Source organism: Limulus polyphemus, unplaced genomic scaffold (genome assembly GCF_000517525.1).
Source record: "Limulus polyphemus unplaced genomic scaffold, Limulus_polyphemus-2.1.2 Scaffold166, whole genome shotgun sequence".
NCBI lineage: Eukaryota > Metazoa > Arthropoda > Merostomata > Xiphosura > Limulidae > Limulus > Limulus polyphemus.
The window spans coordinates 819,705-836,377 of NW_013665776.1; the positions used below are offsets into that span (position 1 = coordinate 819,705).

At 31.9% G+C, this 16,673-nt stretch overlaps 1 protein-coding gene across 2 annotated transcripts in view; it reads left to right on the forward strand.

The window, feature by feature from the left end:
• The window catches only part of LOC106477510 (brefeldin A-inhibited guanine nucleotide-exchange protein 3-like), a 128,862-nt gene that overhangs the window by 46,581 nt on the left and 65,608 nt on the right, over positions 1 to 16,673 (forward strand). For both annotated transcript variants that reach the window (XM_022381466.1, XM_022381467.1), the window contains exons 12-15: positions 1,493 to 1,590; positions 11,699 to 11,883; positions 14,072 to 14,775; positions 16,093 to 16,378. In XM_022381466.1, the coding sequence (XP_022237174.1) occupies positions 1,493 to 1,590; positions 11,699 to 11,883; positions 14,072 to 14,775; positions 16,093 to 16,378 (1,273 nt within the window). The remainder of the gene's footprint in view (positions 1 to 1,492; positions 1,591 to 11,698; positions 11,884 to 14,071; positions 14,776 to 16,092; positions 16,379 to 16,673) is intronic.

The following is a 16,673-nucleotide window of genomic DNA, read 5'->3' on the forward strand; positions in this document are numbered from 1 at the left end:
GATGCTTCAAAGGATCAACAAACTCCACAAAGCGAAAGGAAGATCTACTAGATATTAATTAAATTACAAATATATCAATTCATGTGAATATGACTGAAAAATTTCATTTTTTTCTAAAAAGGTGATGTCTATTTACTTGTGACCACGTTGTGTACATTCATTTATCCTATGTAGCATTAAGCTCATAACAGTATACATCTATTTGTACTTAAATTTTATTGTTTTATTGCCCTTTGAACCATGTCTAACTACTACCATTCATGCCATTATATGTTGTAAATCACTTGGGGAACGTGGTGCTCATGTTACACTATCCAATTACATTGCCCATGATATACTCAGAGCTGCTCATGTGCGTGCCTTGTGAAACATTTTTATTATATTATTATTTATTTTACTTAATCTAACTAACCTAAAGAGATCTCTATTTTTACATTTTAGTCAATTTTATAATAAATAAAGAACAAACATGAAAAACAAGAAATAAAGTACTTAGCCGGGTCATCTTTTTTTTTGCTGTTGACTGTCAAGGACACTTAACCCTACTTTTTTTTTATACTAATGGTACTAATGCACTAAGTAATTTTTATTTAATTAAATAGTGCACCAAAGAACATAGAAAAAGCAAAAAGCAGACAATTTCCCCTAACTATTTTTCTGGCTTTCTAACTATGTGACTATAGCCATTATAAATTCATCCAAGCCAGAAAACATGTAATATAATATGTCATTTGATAGATGAAAACCTTGGCTTTCTATTGGTTATACAGAATATAGTATTAAGATTAATGGGGAATGATTAACAAATCCAGAAAAAAGAGTATGTGACAGGGGTGTGTGTGGCAAGAAGGGTCTGATTTTCTATTTGATGGCTCTGTAACAAAACAAGATTGAAGACTATAAAAATTATAGTTTGTCTGAGCAATGACGATTTTATATTGTGTAAATTACATTAAATTTCGTACTTACTGGAGGGGTGGTGAATAAAATAGAGAAGAGGAGATGCATAGAGAAAATAAGTTGAATTTCTCTCATTAGGGAAAACTCTGGATTTTTTAAAATATTGTATTATAAAATTAAGAACTTATAACTTATATACTATTAAAATATGGATTATTAGCTATGATTTCCTGCTATACTAATTGGTATAATGTAAACAAAAACTAGTTTATTAAATTTTGAATATAAATCACTAAAACTGTGTGACATGTGCAGTAAAGGATGCCCATGACAATAGGGTTAGGTGTCTAAGATAACTTCATTTTACAAAGTCAAGAAGCAGGATGCTACAAGTATTCAGATAATAATAAAATATCTTTACATTGTAATTATATCACAAATTCATTAATATATATTAAATATTACCAGTAATAAAACTTATTTGTGTGTGTTTAGAGCTTTCCCCATCAAAAACCTGAAAATTATGTGTATGATAACTGAGCATCTTTCAAAGTAAAAAAGACTACAAATATTGCTTGTGCTTTCTTTCTAGCTTTTGGGGAATCCTGAGCTGTTACTGAAGTTTGCAGGCCCACCTTTATATGGTGAAAGGAAAACTTCCCATTCCAGTGATTTGGACCTTATTAAAATGTAAGTGCGGTGATGTGTTGTGTGAAAAATGTACACATTTTTTTGTTGTACCAGATAATGAATTTGTTTAAGGATTTTATTCAACAATAAATTTAATACCTACACAGAGTTTTATGTGTGAGGTGGTATATGAAGAAGTAACTAAAACAAGAATATTACATTGCTAAAGATATGGATACCATGAAATTTAATGATTAATAAAAATTACTGGTTTACTGATCCTGTCACAATCAGAAATCACCACTGCTGGTTATTATAGTGCACAATCGTCCTGATTCCAATTGCCAATCCTGATTATGTACAGTAAAGTTGATTATGTTATTATGTTGTATTGTTGATAGTTTAACCTTAAAAACTGTAAGGACCACAGAGAATGTACTTTGAAGCTTAATTAAATTTTGAAATGGTTGAAGTTATCATTAAATGTGCCATGCAAAAAAAATATTTTTTTTTTTCCATTTTTATTTGAATGACCTTGTGGCTAGTACATGATTGATACATAATGTTATATGACGGTTGTGAGAGACAAACAAGTTGTTGAGGTTCATTGTCTAAATTCATCATTCACTTCAACCATATGTTTGAAAATTTTTGCTATCACTCTACACATTTCAAACTAAACCAAATGAAATCTTCCAACCAAAGGTCAAATAAGGTGACAGTGTTTGAAAGTTTTCATTCATAAAAAAAAGAAATCTGCAAATCGGTTGCTGAAACATTTTGTTAAAAATTGACCTTATTACAAAATGCTCCTTCCTTTTTTTTATAGTAATGATCAACTTTCCAACCTTAAAAAACAAAAAAGAAATAACTTTAAATGCATTATGATAAAGAAGACCCACATAATACTGGTTGAATTGTTTAAAGTTTATCACTACCTTGCTCGACACACATGCTTTCATCAAATCTCAGCACTTACACTATGTCACTTTTGCCATTTGTCTAAATTCACGAAATAATAGCTTTTACTGTCACTAAAGATGTATACACTCCCCTGTTAGTTATAGGTGTAATGTTGGTTACGACAATTGCCCACCTTCTTGATTCTTCTTTTTCAACCATTTGTTTCCTACTTGAAAAACCCAAAATATCTAATTTTTCTCATTCAGAAACATTCCAACCAATCAGCAATCACATTTGTCAAGCCACAACTAACTTTAAAGTAACTTCTTGGAACTAGGCATATTAATAACTAATGGGACTGTCAAGTGATGAAATGGAATGTTCCATAGCTGTCTAATAGGTTAGTTATTTTGTAAGTATTTGTATATACATATTTATCACTTTCACCTTACAGTGACATGCACAATTCAAACCTCCCATTGGAAAGTAATGGGATATTCCAAATTTTCAATCAATCTGCTGTTGTGCTCTTTGGTGACCTCCCCAAACAATGAGCTAATACACAGTGCGGTACTAACAGGGAGCCATATGGCATATAATCCCGAGAACTTTGCAGGAAAAGTCCCCTTAGATCTCTTGCAAGCACACAGTGTCTATTAGCTCTATGCATAGCATTCTGTTATCAACTATTTGCTAACATACAGTCCGTAAGGAAATGGGCGTGCTTTGGGATGTGCAGAGCATTATTTTTAACCTTTATCTTGTTCAGTGTATCAACTTATGTAAATAAATGAGAAACAGATATTGTTTAACTGGGGATATTTTATTCGATGGTGAAAATTTTTTTTGTGTTTTAAAAAGAAAAAGTAAAAAGTCATGATTATAAGCATACTTACAAATTGGAAGATTGTTGTTGTGAATAAAGTGGTCTGGGTGGTGTTATTTTTAATTTCTTGGAAGTTGGTTTTCTGTGATTGGGAAATTCGACAAATTTGACCGATTCCAATTGTCACCCGATCATCTAATAATTGGCCCGATTCCAATTTTCGAACCGATTATCAGTAAAACAATGAAAAAAAAATGTTAATTGTTACATAAATCTAAATATATTAAAAAGTAAAAAAATCAAAAGAAGAAGAAAGGATATTGTTAATCGAAATGTGTGTTTCATTACAGTGTGACATAATATTTAGGTTGTTTTAGATTTTGACAATATTATTTTGTTTACTTTCACTTCTATATTGGGTTTTTTTTTAATTGCTATATGTGTAGGAATTAGATTAGTTATAAACTTGCATCAGTTCTCACCTCAAGCAACTTCCATAACACAGTGACCATTTTATAGAGCTTGTACTTGTTTGGCCATGCTTCCTTGTTGTCATTCTCCCAGGGTGTGAACCGTACCCAAGTGTAGGGGTATTACATATGTTTGTACAAATTAATATGGGCTGGGAGTTCATCTCTCTTAATATGTGAGATTAAGTAATCACTTATGCAGGTAATTTACTATTATGCAATATAGCACTAAAATCTTTTGTTTGACTTTAATAATAATGTGGTATATATACACAACCCACACTCTCATTTACTATATTTCTCTTCATCGGCAGCCAGTTAGTCTACAAATAAATTGTTGTTGGCCAATACTAAATAATGATAATATTTTAGTGTATTTTGTTGTCCAGTAAAGACTGGCATTATTTTTTGTTTTGAATATGTGTTAGAGTATTATTCTTTGATCTCTGTGTGTTTATTTTTATTTAAACTTATCCTGAATCTACTGCTTTGTTTTTTGTTAACCTTGATACATGTGTAATTCATTTGGTGCAATACATCTATAATATGTTTAGTGTAATGAATCTGAATATATTTATGTTTATATTACATTTATAGGCCAAAAACAAAAATATTTGTCATAAAACCAGTAAGAACCTATAAGTATTCCATTTGTTATAGGATTTATAACAAAATTATATAGGTGTGTTTTTGCATTCATGTAATATGTAGTAGCAGTTGGACATAATGTGCTTTTTCATTTGTATGTGTTATTAGAATATGTAACTTGAAAGAAAGAGAGAGCACTTGTACGTTAATTGATGTGTACATATGTTGGTGTAAGTTAACCTTATGCATATGGCTAGATGCAGTTTGACTGACTTTATAACCAACATCTAACCAATATACTATATAACTTTGAATGTACTAAGTGTATTGTCACAACATTTGGCTAGCTGTTAGTAAACATTAAAAGTATGTTGTACACAAAACAGTTAAAAATTTAATAAATTATTTTTATTAAAGATTTGTCTGTGAATTAACAAAGCCTTTACAAATTCAGTTGGAGTGAAAAGTAATTTTCTTGTTAAGAATAAAAATAATTCTTTTTACATTTTTTATAGTTAATTCCCATAAGCTCTAGAATCTTTTAACTAATATTAAGTTTTTTTTCAGTAAGATTTATACTTTATTTCTTATTTTCTCAACCCTAACACTAATTGTAGCAAAACCATTCATAGTGAAATTTTATAAAATACGAGATAAAATTTGTTTTCTAGAATGACTGTATGTTGTAACAGACAATTACAATTATTTATCCTAGATAGCCTCAGACTCCTAAAAGTTTCACTATGTTGTAAACGACAATTATAATTATTTATCCTAGATAGCCTCAGACTCCTAAAAGTTTCACTTTCTTTTAAATTTTATTATTTTGTTGATTTTTGAACCATGTCTAACTAGCATGACAAAGCAATAAATCACCCAGTGAGAGTTTAGGGCAAATTAAGGTTAACAATCTATCAAATTACATCAGTAGTTACCATTCCATAATAACATCTGTTGCTCCTCTAGGAGAAATTTTAATTATTTTTTATTTGAGTTTTCTTATTTAACCTAATAAGTTTCCAATATTTACATTTTAGTTAGTTTTTAATAAAATGTATAAAAATTGATAAACCTTATAATATATTATATTATAACTCTCATATATAAATTCTGAAATGATAACTCGCCTCTTCACACAGATTAGCTATCTTCCTCAGCACATATGCCAAAAAAGACTTGCATGCCACTAGCTTTGAGGCAACTCCTATCTAATTTTATATGAATTGCATCACTGCCTAATGATATCATCGTGTGTCAAAAGCCCTCCACCAATAGGAAGGCAACACACCTCCATGCAAACTTGCCTTCCTATGCATTTTGCATTTGCACTGATGAATCTTCTTTCATCTCTTCAGCATTGTATTGTAAATATGTGTTTAAGTTAATTGTCTGTGTTAAACTTATTAATATTTATATCAGTAATGAAATTTTATATTTCGTTTTCCTTAGCTTTTGTTTCAAAAGCTTCAATTTTTTATCATGAATTTTCACGTAACTGTGAATTATACTTAATCTTGAGTGTGGGACATTTTTCACACTTAGGCTTTATTTCTGCTTTGGCTTTCAGAGGTTCATTAAATGTTAGTCATTGTATCCTTGGTTTGCTTGATCTTTGAACCCCTAGAAAGGTCTCTTCCTATTATCCCCTCACTCTCTCCTGCTTGTCATTCTCCATTCTTTCCACTAATGTGTTTTTTTTTTGTTGCCATTCTATTATGTTTGTCTATCACTATCTATGGTGGGTCTCTTTTCATTTATCCTTCCATCACCCTTTTCCTGGCAGTAATTCTGTGCACAACCTTTCTGGCATTCTTACCCAGCTTTTCTTGGATAAATTCTCATCTCAACCTGTCCTAGTTGTCAATGTCAAAATGGCCTTTCTCTTTTCCTGGTACCAAGAGATATTTCTTTCCTTGCCCTCTCTGTTCTGTTCCATTCTATGTTCTTTTCAACCCTCTTCACCAAACTCCTTTGCCTGACTGAAACCTTAATGAGGTTTTGCATGATCTCTTGCATGCCCCATTCGAGCTGTTGACTTTTTGGCATTTATGTTGTCTTTCTTTCCTGACTTGTTTCTTTTTATGACTACCATTGTTCTGATGTCTTTCTTTTACATTCTCCTCACACCCTCTTTCACTGCATTTATGTTTTCCTCTCCACTAACCAATCTTTTCTTCCTCAGACTTCAACTGCATGGTAGGTACATTGTACTTCTCTCTTATCTCCCTTTCATTTGGCTTGATTCCCATGTCCTATAGAGCTGTTTGGTGTGCCATATCATGGACTTCTCCTTTTAGGGATCCCTGCCTTTGTCTGTCTCCAACCTAGGACCACTCCTTTTCTATGGACCTCTTTCCTTCTTCCATTACAGGATGGGTCTGTCAATTCCTCTGTTGATATGTTTGTTTCAGGATGTAGATGCTGACAGACTATTTCCCTTTTCTTTGCGTTCGATTCATCACCTTTTGTTCTCTTACATCTCTTCTTTGACAGCCCTTGGATTAGCTTCTCCAGGTGGGCGTGTGGACTCTCTCCAAACATTCATTTCATTCTCTAAACCTTCTTCCTATTTTATATCCTGATGGTTTTTGGCTTTCACTGGTTGCCATTCTTCAATCGCCTCACTGTCTTTGAGAATAATACATACTATTTCTGTTTCAGAACCCCTCTTTCATTACATACTATCCCATCAGTGACTGGTGTTGCCTCCCAAGGTAAAATAACCCAAAAGCCACATTGAGCCAATATAAAAAAAAGCACTCATGGCATCTGTTCTGCCTCTATGTGCCCATGGTGAGATGAGATATTCTGCAAAACCACTTAAGGTATCGTGGGGGGGGGGGTGTCTCCAGTAAAGGATTTTTCCAGACCAAAGGACTGATGAAGATCCAGATGATTTCTCCGTGTGTCTCCCATGCGAATCCCCCCACCCTTTTCATTGAGTGAAACATGGGAGACCTTTGTTACTTACTATTTCATATAAATCAGATACATCACTCATGCCACCCATGCTCTCTTCCTGCAGCCTGAGTCTGTCATGTAGAGTTGTGATGACACACACACTAAGTGACTGTGCCCTCTTCCTGCAGCAGGAGTCTGTTCAATAGAGTTGAAGTGAGCACACAATAAATATTGAGTAATACTGCATAATACAGTGCCCTCCTCCTGCAGATAGAATCTATTCCATAGTATCTATTCTGTTGAGTAGAAGTGAACATTCACTATACAGTGCCAATATATATATATATATATATATATCTTACGTCCTCCTCCTGCAGCCTATGCCTGTTCAATATAGTCAAGTTGACCGTACTCTATACAAGTCCTTATTATATGTTTAATGTGCTTTCCTCCTGCAGCTGGTGTAAGTCCTATAGAGTCTGACAGTAGAGTTGAGATGAGCACTCTATACAAACCTTTAATGAATTTCTAACATACCCTCCTCCTACAGCTGGTGTTAGTTCCACAGAGTCTGTCTAACAGTAGAGCTAAAGCTAATATTGTACCCTTTTCCCACAGCTGGAATCTGTCCTCTAGAGTCTAACGGTAGAGTTGAGGCGTACACAAGTATCCATATTACATAACAAGTGCCCTCCTCCTGCAGCTGAAGTTTGTCCTGTCGAGATGAGGTGAGCATTGATACTTATCACGTGTCCTCTTCTCGCAATTGGTGTCAGTCCCATAACATCTGATGGTTGAAGTGAGCATATAAGGTACAGTATATTCTGCCCATTCCTGTGACACAAGTTTGTCTTCTATGCCTATTCCCTTTTCCTGTATGGACAAAGAGTATACTCTGGATGAAACAAGATGTGGTCTCCCACATATAGGTGTGCCTATATGGAGCCTCAGCTATCAGGTGTCACACCCTATGGGTATTCCTAGGATGCTTTCTGAAGGGTGCTCTTATAGGTAAATTTTGCACCAGTCCATCCACCATATCAACATGGGATTCTAGCTACTTTTTGTGGGAGGTGAGTCATCTCAGAAGTTAATGGTTTCCATACCTGAAAGTGTATTTCTGATAGATACTTCTGCACACATTCCCACCCATCCTCCCAACTTTTAGTTCACATTTTTCTTATTTCCCTCATCAAAGAATGAAGATTCATGAGGGCAACTGCATAGGAGGAGTTAATATGCTGTCATTGGTGTAATTCACATAAAATCATGTGAAAATATGTGGGAGTTGCCTCAAAGCTAATGGCATGCAAATCTCGACTGTTGTTTTCTCACTATGTTGATTGCCCTAAAATAATTCATGTAGTTTTCAGATATGCATTTTAGAACAAAAATTATATTAGACACTAGAAAAGAATGTCTCAAAACTACTATCATTTATCTGGCTTCCTAAGTAAGCTAAAAGTAGATAAAAAAAATTCTATAATGGCTAGGAACAATATCTTAAACACATTAAGCTCTTGTAACAAACTATTGGCTTTTACCAAAAATACAGAACACAGAACAGTCAATCATCTGTTTTATGTAATTTAGATTTTGCTCTCTCTGTTGGTTATAAAACATATTCAGTAACAATGTTAGAGAAAGGTATAGACATTTTTTAAAAGACAGATGATATGAGATGGACATGTCATCGTGGGTTGGACAAATAAAGTGGATATTTCAGTAAATCAAGAAGGTAAGAGGTTGAACTTCTATGTTCTGGCTTATCAATACCTATAAGTCCCCCAGTGGCTCAGTAGTAAATCTGAAAGCTAATAATGCTAAAATCCAGGTTTCAATACTACTGGTGAGCACAGCATGCCCATTGTGTAACTTAAAAACAAACAAACAATATCTATAATATGTGTTTTTTCATGTTGAACAATCCGAAGCTCTTATTAGCAAAGTAAAAAAAATCTATAAATGATAAGTCAGAGTGTCCCTATGTCATGTGAGTGAGAAGTGTATGTTGAGAATTTATTTAGATATTTCCTTTGAAATAAAAAATTAAAACTTAGATGATATAAAAATTTGAGTTATGAAGAACATTTCGATACCAAGTTTATTAACATTGATAATAAAGTAGTTTAATCATATTTTAAATGTAACTGTGTAAAAAGATTATGACGTGTCCATAGGGTTAAGTGTTTTTTTTGTTTTTTTTAACAATATGGAGGCTTGCATTAGCCACATAAGCTACCTTAAATTTGTCTGAGATTGTTGTATTTTGTGTGACCACTTCTTATAAAAATGGTGGTATCATCTTGGCATATTTCGTTTTTAGCAAAGTAACAAATGTTAAAATCATAAATAATATTCAATGTTAAACTGGTACACAATTAAAAACATTTTATTTAGGCCTATCTATGGCTTTCAAAAAGTTGATGACTCTACATGTTTCGACGTTACAACTCCTGAGGATGACGTTGTAACGTCAAAACATGTAGAGTCGTCAACTTTTTGAAGGCCATAGATAGGCCATAAATAAAATGGTTTTAATTGTGTACCAGTTTAAAGTTGAATATTATTTATGATTTTAACTTTATACACAAGTGCCAAAATACTATAATTAAGTAACAAATGTGTTTGGATGCTCTAGTTGTTCCCTTCTGTCATTCTTCAGTGGAAGCTCCTGTGAAAGACATATACCACACTCACACAGGCACATAAACATTTACACATACATACTTACAGACATTTACATCCACATGTGCAAACATCTATATAAATACAAATGATTCAAACATAATTAGGTTTATTTATAATAACTTACTAGTAAAATTTATATTGACCAAACTTACATAGTCATCAGTTGGTGAAACTTGGCTGTTAATGGAGTTTTCATCCAACCCCACAAAACAGATGTGAATTCATTTAGTCTCTGAGAAGTCAGCCATTAATTGTTTTTCTGCAAGCAGTAATGGCTTATGTATGCTTTCATGGATATAAGCAAGCTAAAAAAAAGTCTGATTTGTTTTCACTTCATTATTACTTTACAAAAATTATACTAACTTCTCTAGTTTTCTTTTTTATATTTTGACTACAGGTATAATCTTTAAATGAAAAATAAATAGATGAAATATATATATATACACACTGTTTTCTTTTGACTTAAAATATTATGCAGTCTTTTATTTCAATGTTGATGAACACAACGGTACATAACTGAATATAGTGTTAATAGTTTAGTCAACTATTTAAATCATTGTGATTGTAAAACTGAATTGAAATCTGAATATAGTTTTAATAGTTTAGTCAACTATTTAAATCATTGTGATTGTAAAACTGAATTGAAAATTGAATATAGTTTTAATAGTTTAATCAACTATTTAAATCATTGTGATTGTAAAACTGAATTGAATATAGTTTTAATAGTTTAGTCAACTATTTAAATCATTGATTGTAAAACTGAATTGAAATCTGAATATAGTTTTAATAGTTTAGTCAACTATTTAAATCATTGTGATTGTAAAACTGAATTGAAAATTGAATATAGTTTTAATAGTTTAATCAACTATTTAAATCATTGTGATTGTAAAACTGAATTGAAAATTTCTCTGTTTGGAATAGAAAATGTAAACTCAGGATTGCTTCAGAGTACTCTGTGGTACAGGATTAACGACTTAATTACTTTTATATTTTGTTTCGTGAATGTTATGGTGACAATAAAAACACTGAAACTACATAATAACTGGGTGACAATTTGGATACCCTGGGTGTAATGCTAATATTTGGACCTACACATCTGTTGTTGATCGAATCATAAATATAGTGTCTAGATTTGTGAGTAGAAAGAGCTTATCTTCAATGATGAATGACAAAGCTTTTAAAATATTTGTATGAACAACCAATAAATATTGATGTGCAGCATCTAGTAAGTATTGATACTGATGCTGGTCTTTTAAATCTCAGTCCCTGCTCTCAGTTTGTTCTAGGTTGTGTCCACACATATCAGATAAATAACTAAAATATTATACATGATCCAGTTATATTTTAGTGACTCAATGCTCATGCTCAGACTGAAGTTAAACGGTTCTCTTGAAAATGCATCTTTTGTCTAATTACAGCTCTGTTAGAAACATTCAACCAGCAGCATCAACCATCATTACCTAAAAAACCAGAAAACACAATGATAGAAGTGCTTTTCATATATCCAGTAATAATGCTAGAAAACCAATTTTATGCTCACTTGATTCATAAATATATTACACTGCTTACTGGTGAATAGAAATGCTAAAAATATTGTAACGTTGGAAACTCAAACTTGTTCCTTGTGTTTTAATATCATTGTGATTTTTCAATTATTTTAAATACTTCTATACTACAAGTAGAAAATTTTTAGCGTGAAATTGCTTATGATGAACCATCAGATAAGTGCATTATTCTATTTATGTAACACATTCAATAACTTTAATGTATGTATTTATTTTAATTCCAGTGTTATGGATTCTCTGGAAGAATGTTGCCATAGCAATGACACAAGTGTTTGTTATGCAAGTGTATCATGCACTGTTGCATTATTGTCAAGTTTGGAACACCTAGCAACAGGAGAAGGCATATCAGATCAATATGTGCAGCACATCAACAGCCTATATACAAACTTACATGATGTTGACTACAAAGGTTTGAAGTTAAATTGTATATACTTTTTATCAAATCAAAAGTGTCTTGAACAAACAAGTGACACATAATGTAATAATGAGGTTTTTTTACTGTTTGAATGGTAAAATCCCAGACAAGTTCTTCTAAGCTCACACAGAATCTAATTCTAATATTCAAACTGATTAACATTATTGGAAATGCAAATTGGAACTAATAGTCTAACACTGATACGCATGCTTTATGGTACATTCCCATTGTAAGTTTAAATGGGACTCGACACTATCGTACAGTTTAGTATAAATCAAATGATACATAGTTTCTTTTAGTATTTTTTTGGAGGTTTTGAAAAGAGATGGGCAAGCAAATTTTGGCTTATCATATGAATAAGAAAGTTTATAGTTGTGAGCTGTGATATAATATTAGAAAAAAATAGAATTTTTACTAAAGTATATATATATATATATATATTTACATTCCCTTTCATGATATAAACATATTACAGAGTTAAATCGTAATATAATAATTTAAAATCTTTATAGTTTTCTAAAAAAGTAAATGTAGGTATAGAACAAATTAAAAAAATATATTTTCTTCCTGTACATTTAGTGGTTAATGGTATTTCATTAACTTTAGTTGAACTATAGAAAGTGTATATATGCACAAAAAAGTTCTTCAAAAATGATATTCTAATTAACGTGTTCAAAGCATTTTTCTGATGTTTATTTCCATTTGGATAGTCTTAATTGCCAGAGGTTCTTTGAACCTTAATGTTTTCATCTGTTGCTCTGTAAAACCTGCAGTATTAACCCATTGACTACTGATTTACCATATATGGTTTTGTCTGCTTTTGGGCCTGGCATGGCAAGGAGGGTAGGGTGCTTGACTAGCAACCTGAGGGTCGCGGGTTCGAATCCCTGTCCCACCAAACATGCCGTGGGGGCATTATAATGTGCCAGTCAATCCCACTATTTATTAGTAAAAGAGTAGCCCAAGAGTTGGTGGTGGATGGTGATGATTAGTTGCCTTCCCTCTAGTCTTTTACTACTAAGTTAGGGATGGCTAGTGCAGATAGCACTCGTGAAGCTTTGCACGAAATTCAAAAACAAACAAATTGGTCTGCTTCTGGCAGTTGAATGCAAGTGTGCCGTGTACAGTATATAGCTTGCAAAAATTCTATGTGCACTTAGAGCAGCTGTAGTCAATTGTTTAATTGCAAAAACATTCTTGTATTGAAATAAAAGTATAGAATATGCATGAACGAGTTAGTATAGATATTACATAATACTGGAGGTTTTACAATAGTAACTGAGGAAAAAACATCAATGTTCATAGAGGCTCTGGGCAGTAAAACTATCCAACTGGAAATAAAGGGCATTGAAAACTTTTAGCATGTTAATTAATTTTTGTAAAACGTTTTATCCCCAATTATTAATTATCAAAACGTTTGTATATTAAAAGTATTGAATTTTGACGATCATATTATATAATATAACATGAATTTCGAAGTTAACTTGACCTTTAAACTGATCAAACTTTACACTGCAATTCTTCATTATGCTGTAAATAAACTGTATATTTTCTAGTGTTTAAAGACACTTGCTACACAGTTTGACATTTTATTTGTAATAATAATTAGATTTAATTTTGTCACATGGTCTTTCATAGTTTTGTCAATGAAACCATAAAATCAATTAAATTTTTAGTACTTAGTTTCTAATGAAACCTCTTTTTAGCTATTAATTAGAACCAGGTGCAAGCTTCAAAATGAATTGATGATTAATTACCATTAATGTAATCCAAAAAGGAGTTGAAGTCATTCATCTTCTTAAGATGTGTGTGCTTCATATCATATATTCCTTAATTATGTTTAACTTTCTCTTAAGAAATACTATAGGGCTGGTTGGCCAAGATGGGTAAGAGTTAGAAACATACTTATTTTAAACTTTTCAGACTAGTTTCTTGTAGGCTTTGAAAGTATGAGATAACATAATGGGTGTTACTAAGCAAGGCAAGGCAGTGATAAGTTGTTCTCCACATTGTGACAGTATTAGCTTTTCAGTTCTTAAAATGATAAAGGGCTATTAATAGTAAGTGAAAGCTTATGTAATTTGAGAGTTTTATTTATATGTTTAATTTGGACTGAAGATGTATTTATTATTATTTCTTGTGAAATTTCAATGCATTTTAATGATTTTGTTGTGGTTTTTAGGGGCTCAAGATAAAAGAAATAAAACAAGCATTCAAGACAAAAGTTCCAGTCTTGGTAAATACACCCAGAGAGTAGAGGATAAAGTGGATGACACTTCAAATATTTATGAAGAAAACAAGGAGCTGAATTCAGTAGAATATGAGAATGAAACATGTACGACCCAGAGTGATTTAAATTACACAGATTCAGAATATCAAGGAAGAACTGGAACTGACAAAACTGAAGAAAAACTCAAAAATAGGTATGATGTTCAGATGTCTACTGATAGTTGTTGTTCAACAGGATGTGAAGACATAGTTGACATTGAAAGTGTTTTAGATGAGAAAGAGTCTGTAGAGAAGTTTGATGAAACAATTTCAAGCACTAGTCTAGAGAAACAAAATGAACAAGAATTAGAAGCAGACGACAGAAATTCTGTTAGCAATGATGAAAACCAGTCTATTGAAATATGTAAATTAGACACAGAAGATAGCAGTAAAGAAAGGAAATGTGCAAGTGTTGTAGATAAAACTGATGAAGCATTCAGTGTCATTGAAAATGGAGCTGACATTGTGGAAGATCACAGTCACACATCCATAGAAACTGATGACATTAATGAAACTGGTGAAAATAAAAAAAAAGCAGATTTTCTTCTTGCATCAGATACAGAATCATCAGGGACTACCGAAGGACCTGAGGAAGGTTTTGACAATGAACAGGAGGAGGTAAGTTTAGAAATCTTGAACTTATGTTTACTGTGTAGATGTGTAGGTATTTTGTACTATAAATATTTAAAAAAAAAAGGTTTTATCGTATGTAATACCTAGACTGGAGAAGAATTATCTTCTTTTCAGTAATTTGTGTTATATTATGTCATAATAAGATTGGTAATAATATTTTATCACATCTTTCAGTACTGACCTTGTACAGGATTCCATTAAAATGAGTATAATAGCATTTTGTCCACCACTTTACAAGGTCTTTTGCTTAATATCGGAGCTCTTCAGATTAGTTGGACTTGTAACACATGACACCTCAACTGAAATGCAATTTATGTCAGTCATTTATGGGACATCAAATTTTGAGCAAAATGCTTTGTTGTTAATGCTATAATACTCTTCTTATTGGAATATACAGCCTGTAAAGAAAGATGTGATAAAAATTATTACCACTCTTAATGTGATGTAATATCACATAAACTACCAATAAACAGATCATTTTTCATCAGTTTACCACTCTTAATGTGATGTAATATCACATAAACTACCAATAAACAGATCATTTTTCATCAGTTTAGGCTTTAGACACCATAAAGTTTGTATCATAAATGGCTAGTATAAAGAACATTTAATCTAAGGCTTTGTTGTGAGCCTAGCAGATCTGATGAGCTCTGGAATTGAGCAAAAGGTCATATTGGCAGTAGCTTGCAATGTATAAAATATGTGGTTGAAATGCTGCTACACTGTTCCTACTGGAAACATGTATAAAAAAAGATGTGCTAAAATTTATTATCAGTCTTATTATCATACATAATTAAATAACCTACTCTACAATGAAATATTGTTTGGTAATGATCAAGAAGTGGACGTTTTTATCAACATATTATAAGGAAAATATTGTTTTTCAGTTAGATTGAATGAAATCTTATTCACTGAAATATGTTTGAGAACACAAATGAAGAGGAAGTTTTTATTGACTGGTATGAGAAAATATGGCATGTCATTTAGTGAACAAAAGGTAGCAAGTTCTACTGACTGATATTAGGAAACTTTTGTTTGACTGTTTTATTGACTGATTTTAAGGGGTTTTTTTTAGATGAGAGGAGGTTGATTTTAGAAAGCTAACTTGGCAAAATATGTTGAATATACATGGAATGCAAAATAATGTAAATATTTGAAAATAACGAATAAATAATTGTAAGAGATCACTTTTCAAAGCACATTGCTGTTCACAATGAACAGAATGTGTTTGTGTTAAAAATAATGAACACAAAATAAGTTAAAGAAAACTTTCAGATTTGTTTTTCATGTATGAATATTCAGATGAATCATGAACTAGAAGAAGAACAAAGAAGATTAGCAGAAGAAGAAAGAGCTAGAAGAGAAAAGGCTCCTCGGACTTTGCTTGGACAGGAAGATGCTGGAAAAACAGAGCGAGAAAGGGTTGAGAAACTTTGTGAAATGCGAAATGAGTTTGCACAGCAAGAACGAGAGAATGCTCATAATTTTGTGCAGTCCCTTCAAAATCTTCTCCCAAAATTGCTTTCAATAAGGAGCTCAATTGAATGTGATCAGGCGATACAGGAATTTGCCTCAAACTATTGTGAAGGTAAGCCTGATAACTATAATTATGGCTGGTGTTAATCAGTTGAAGTTTTTTTTTTCACGTACCAATGCTTGTATATTTATGTTTACAAAATAAAAACTTTAAATAAACATATTTGTACTATTTTTTTAAATTAAAACAATTTATTATTAATGAAAACAACATAAATCATTTTCACAGGAACAAGAAAGAGGTACAGAATCTATAACGTTCTTCACACTCAAAGTGGAAATGTTGTTAAAATCATAAATAATATTCAACATTAAACTGGTACACAATTAAAAAACATTTTATTTAG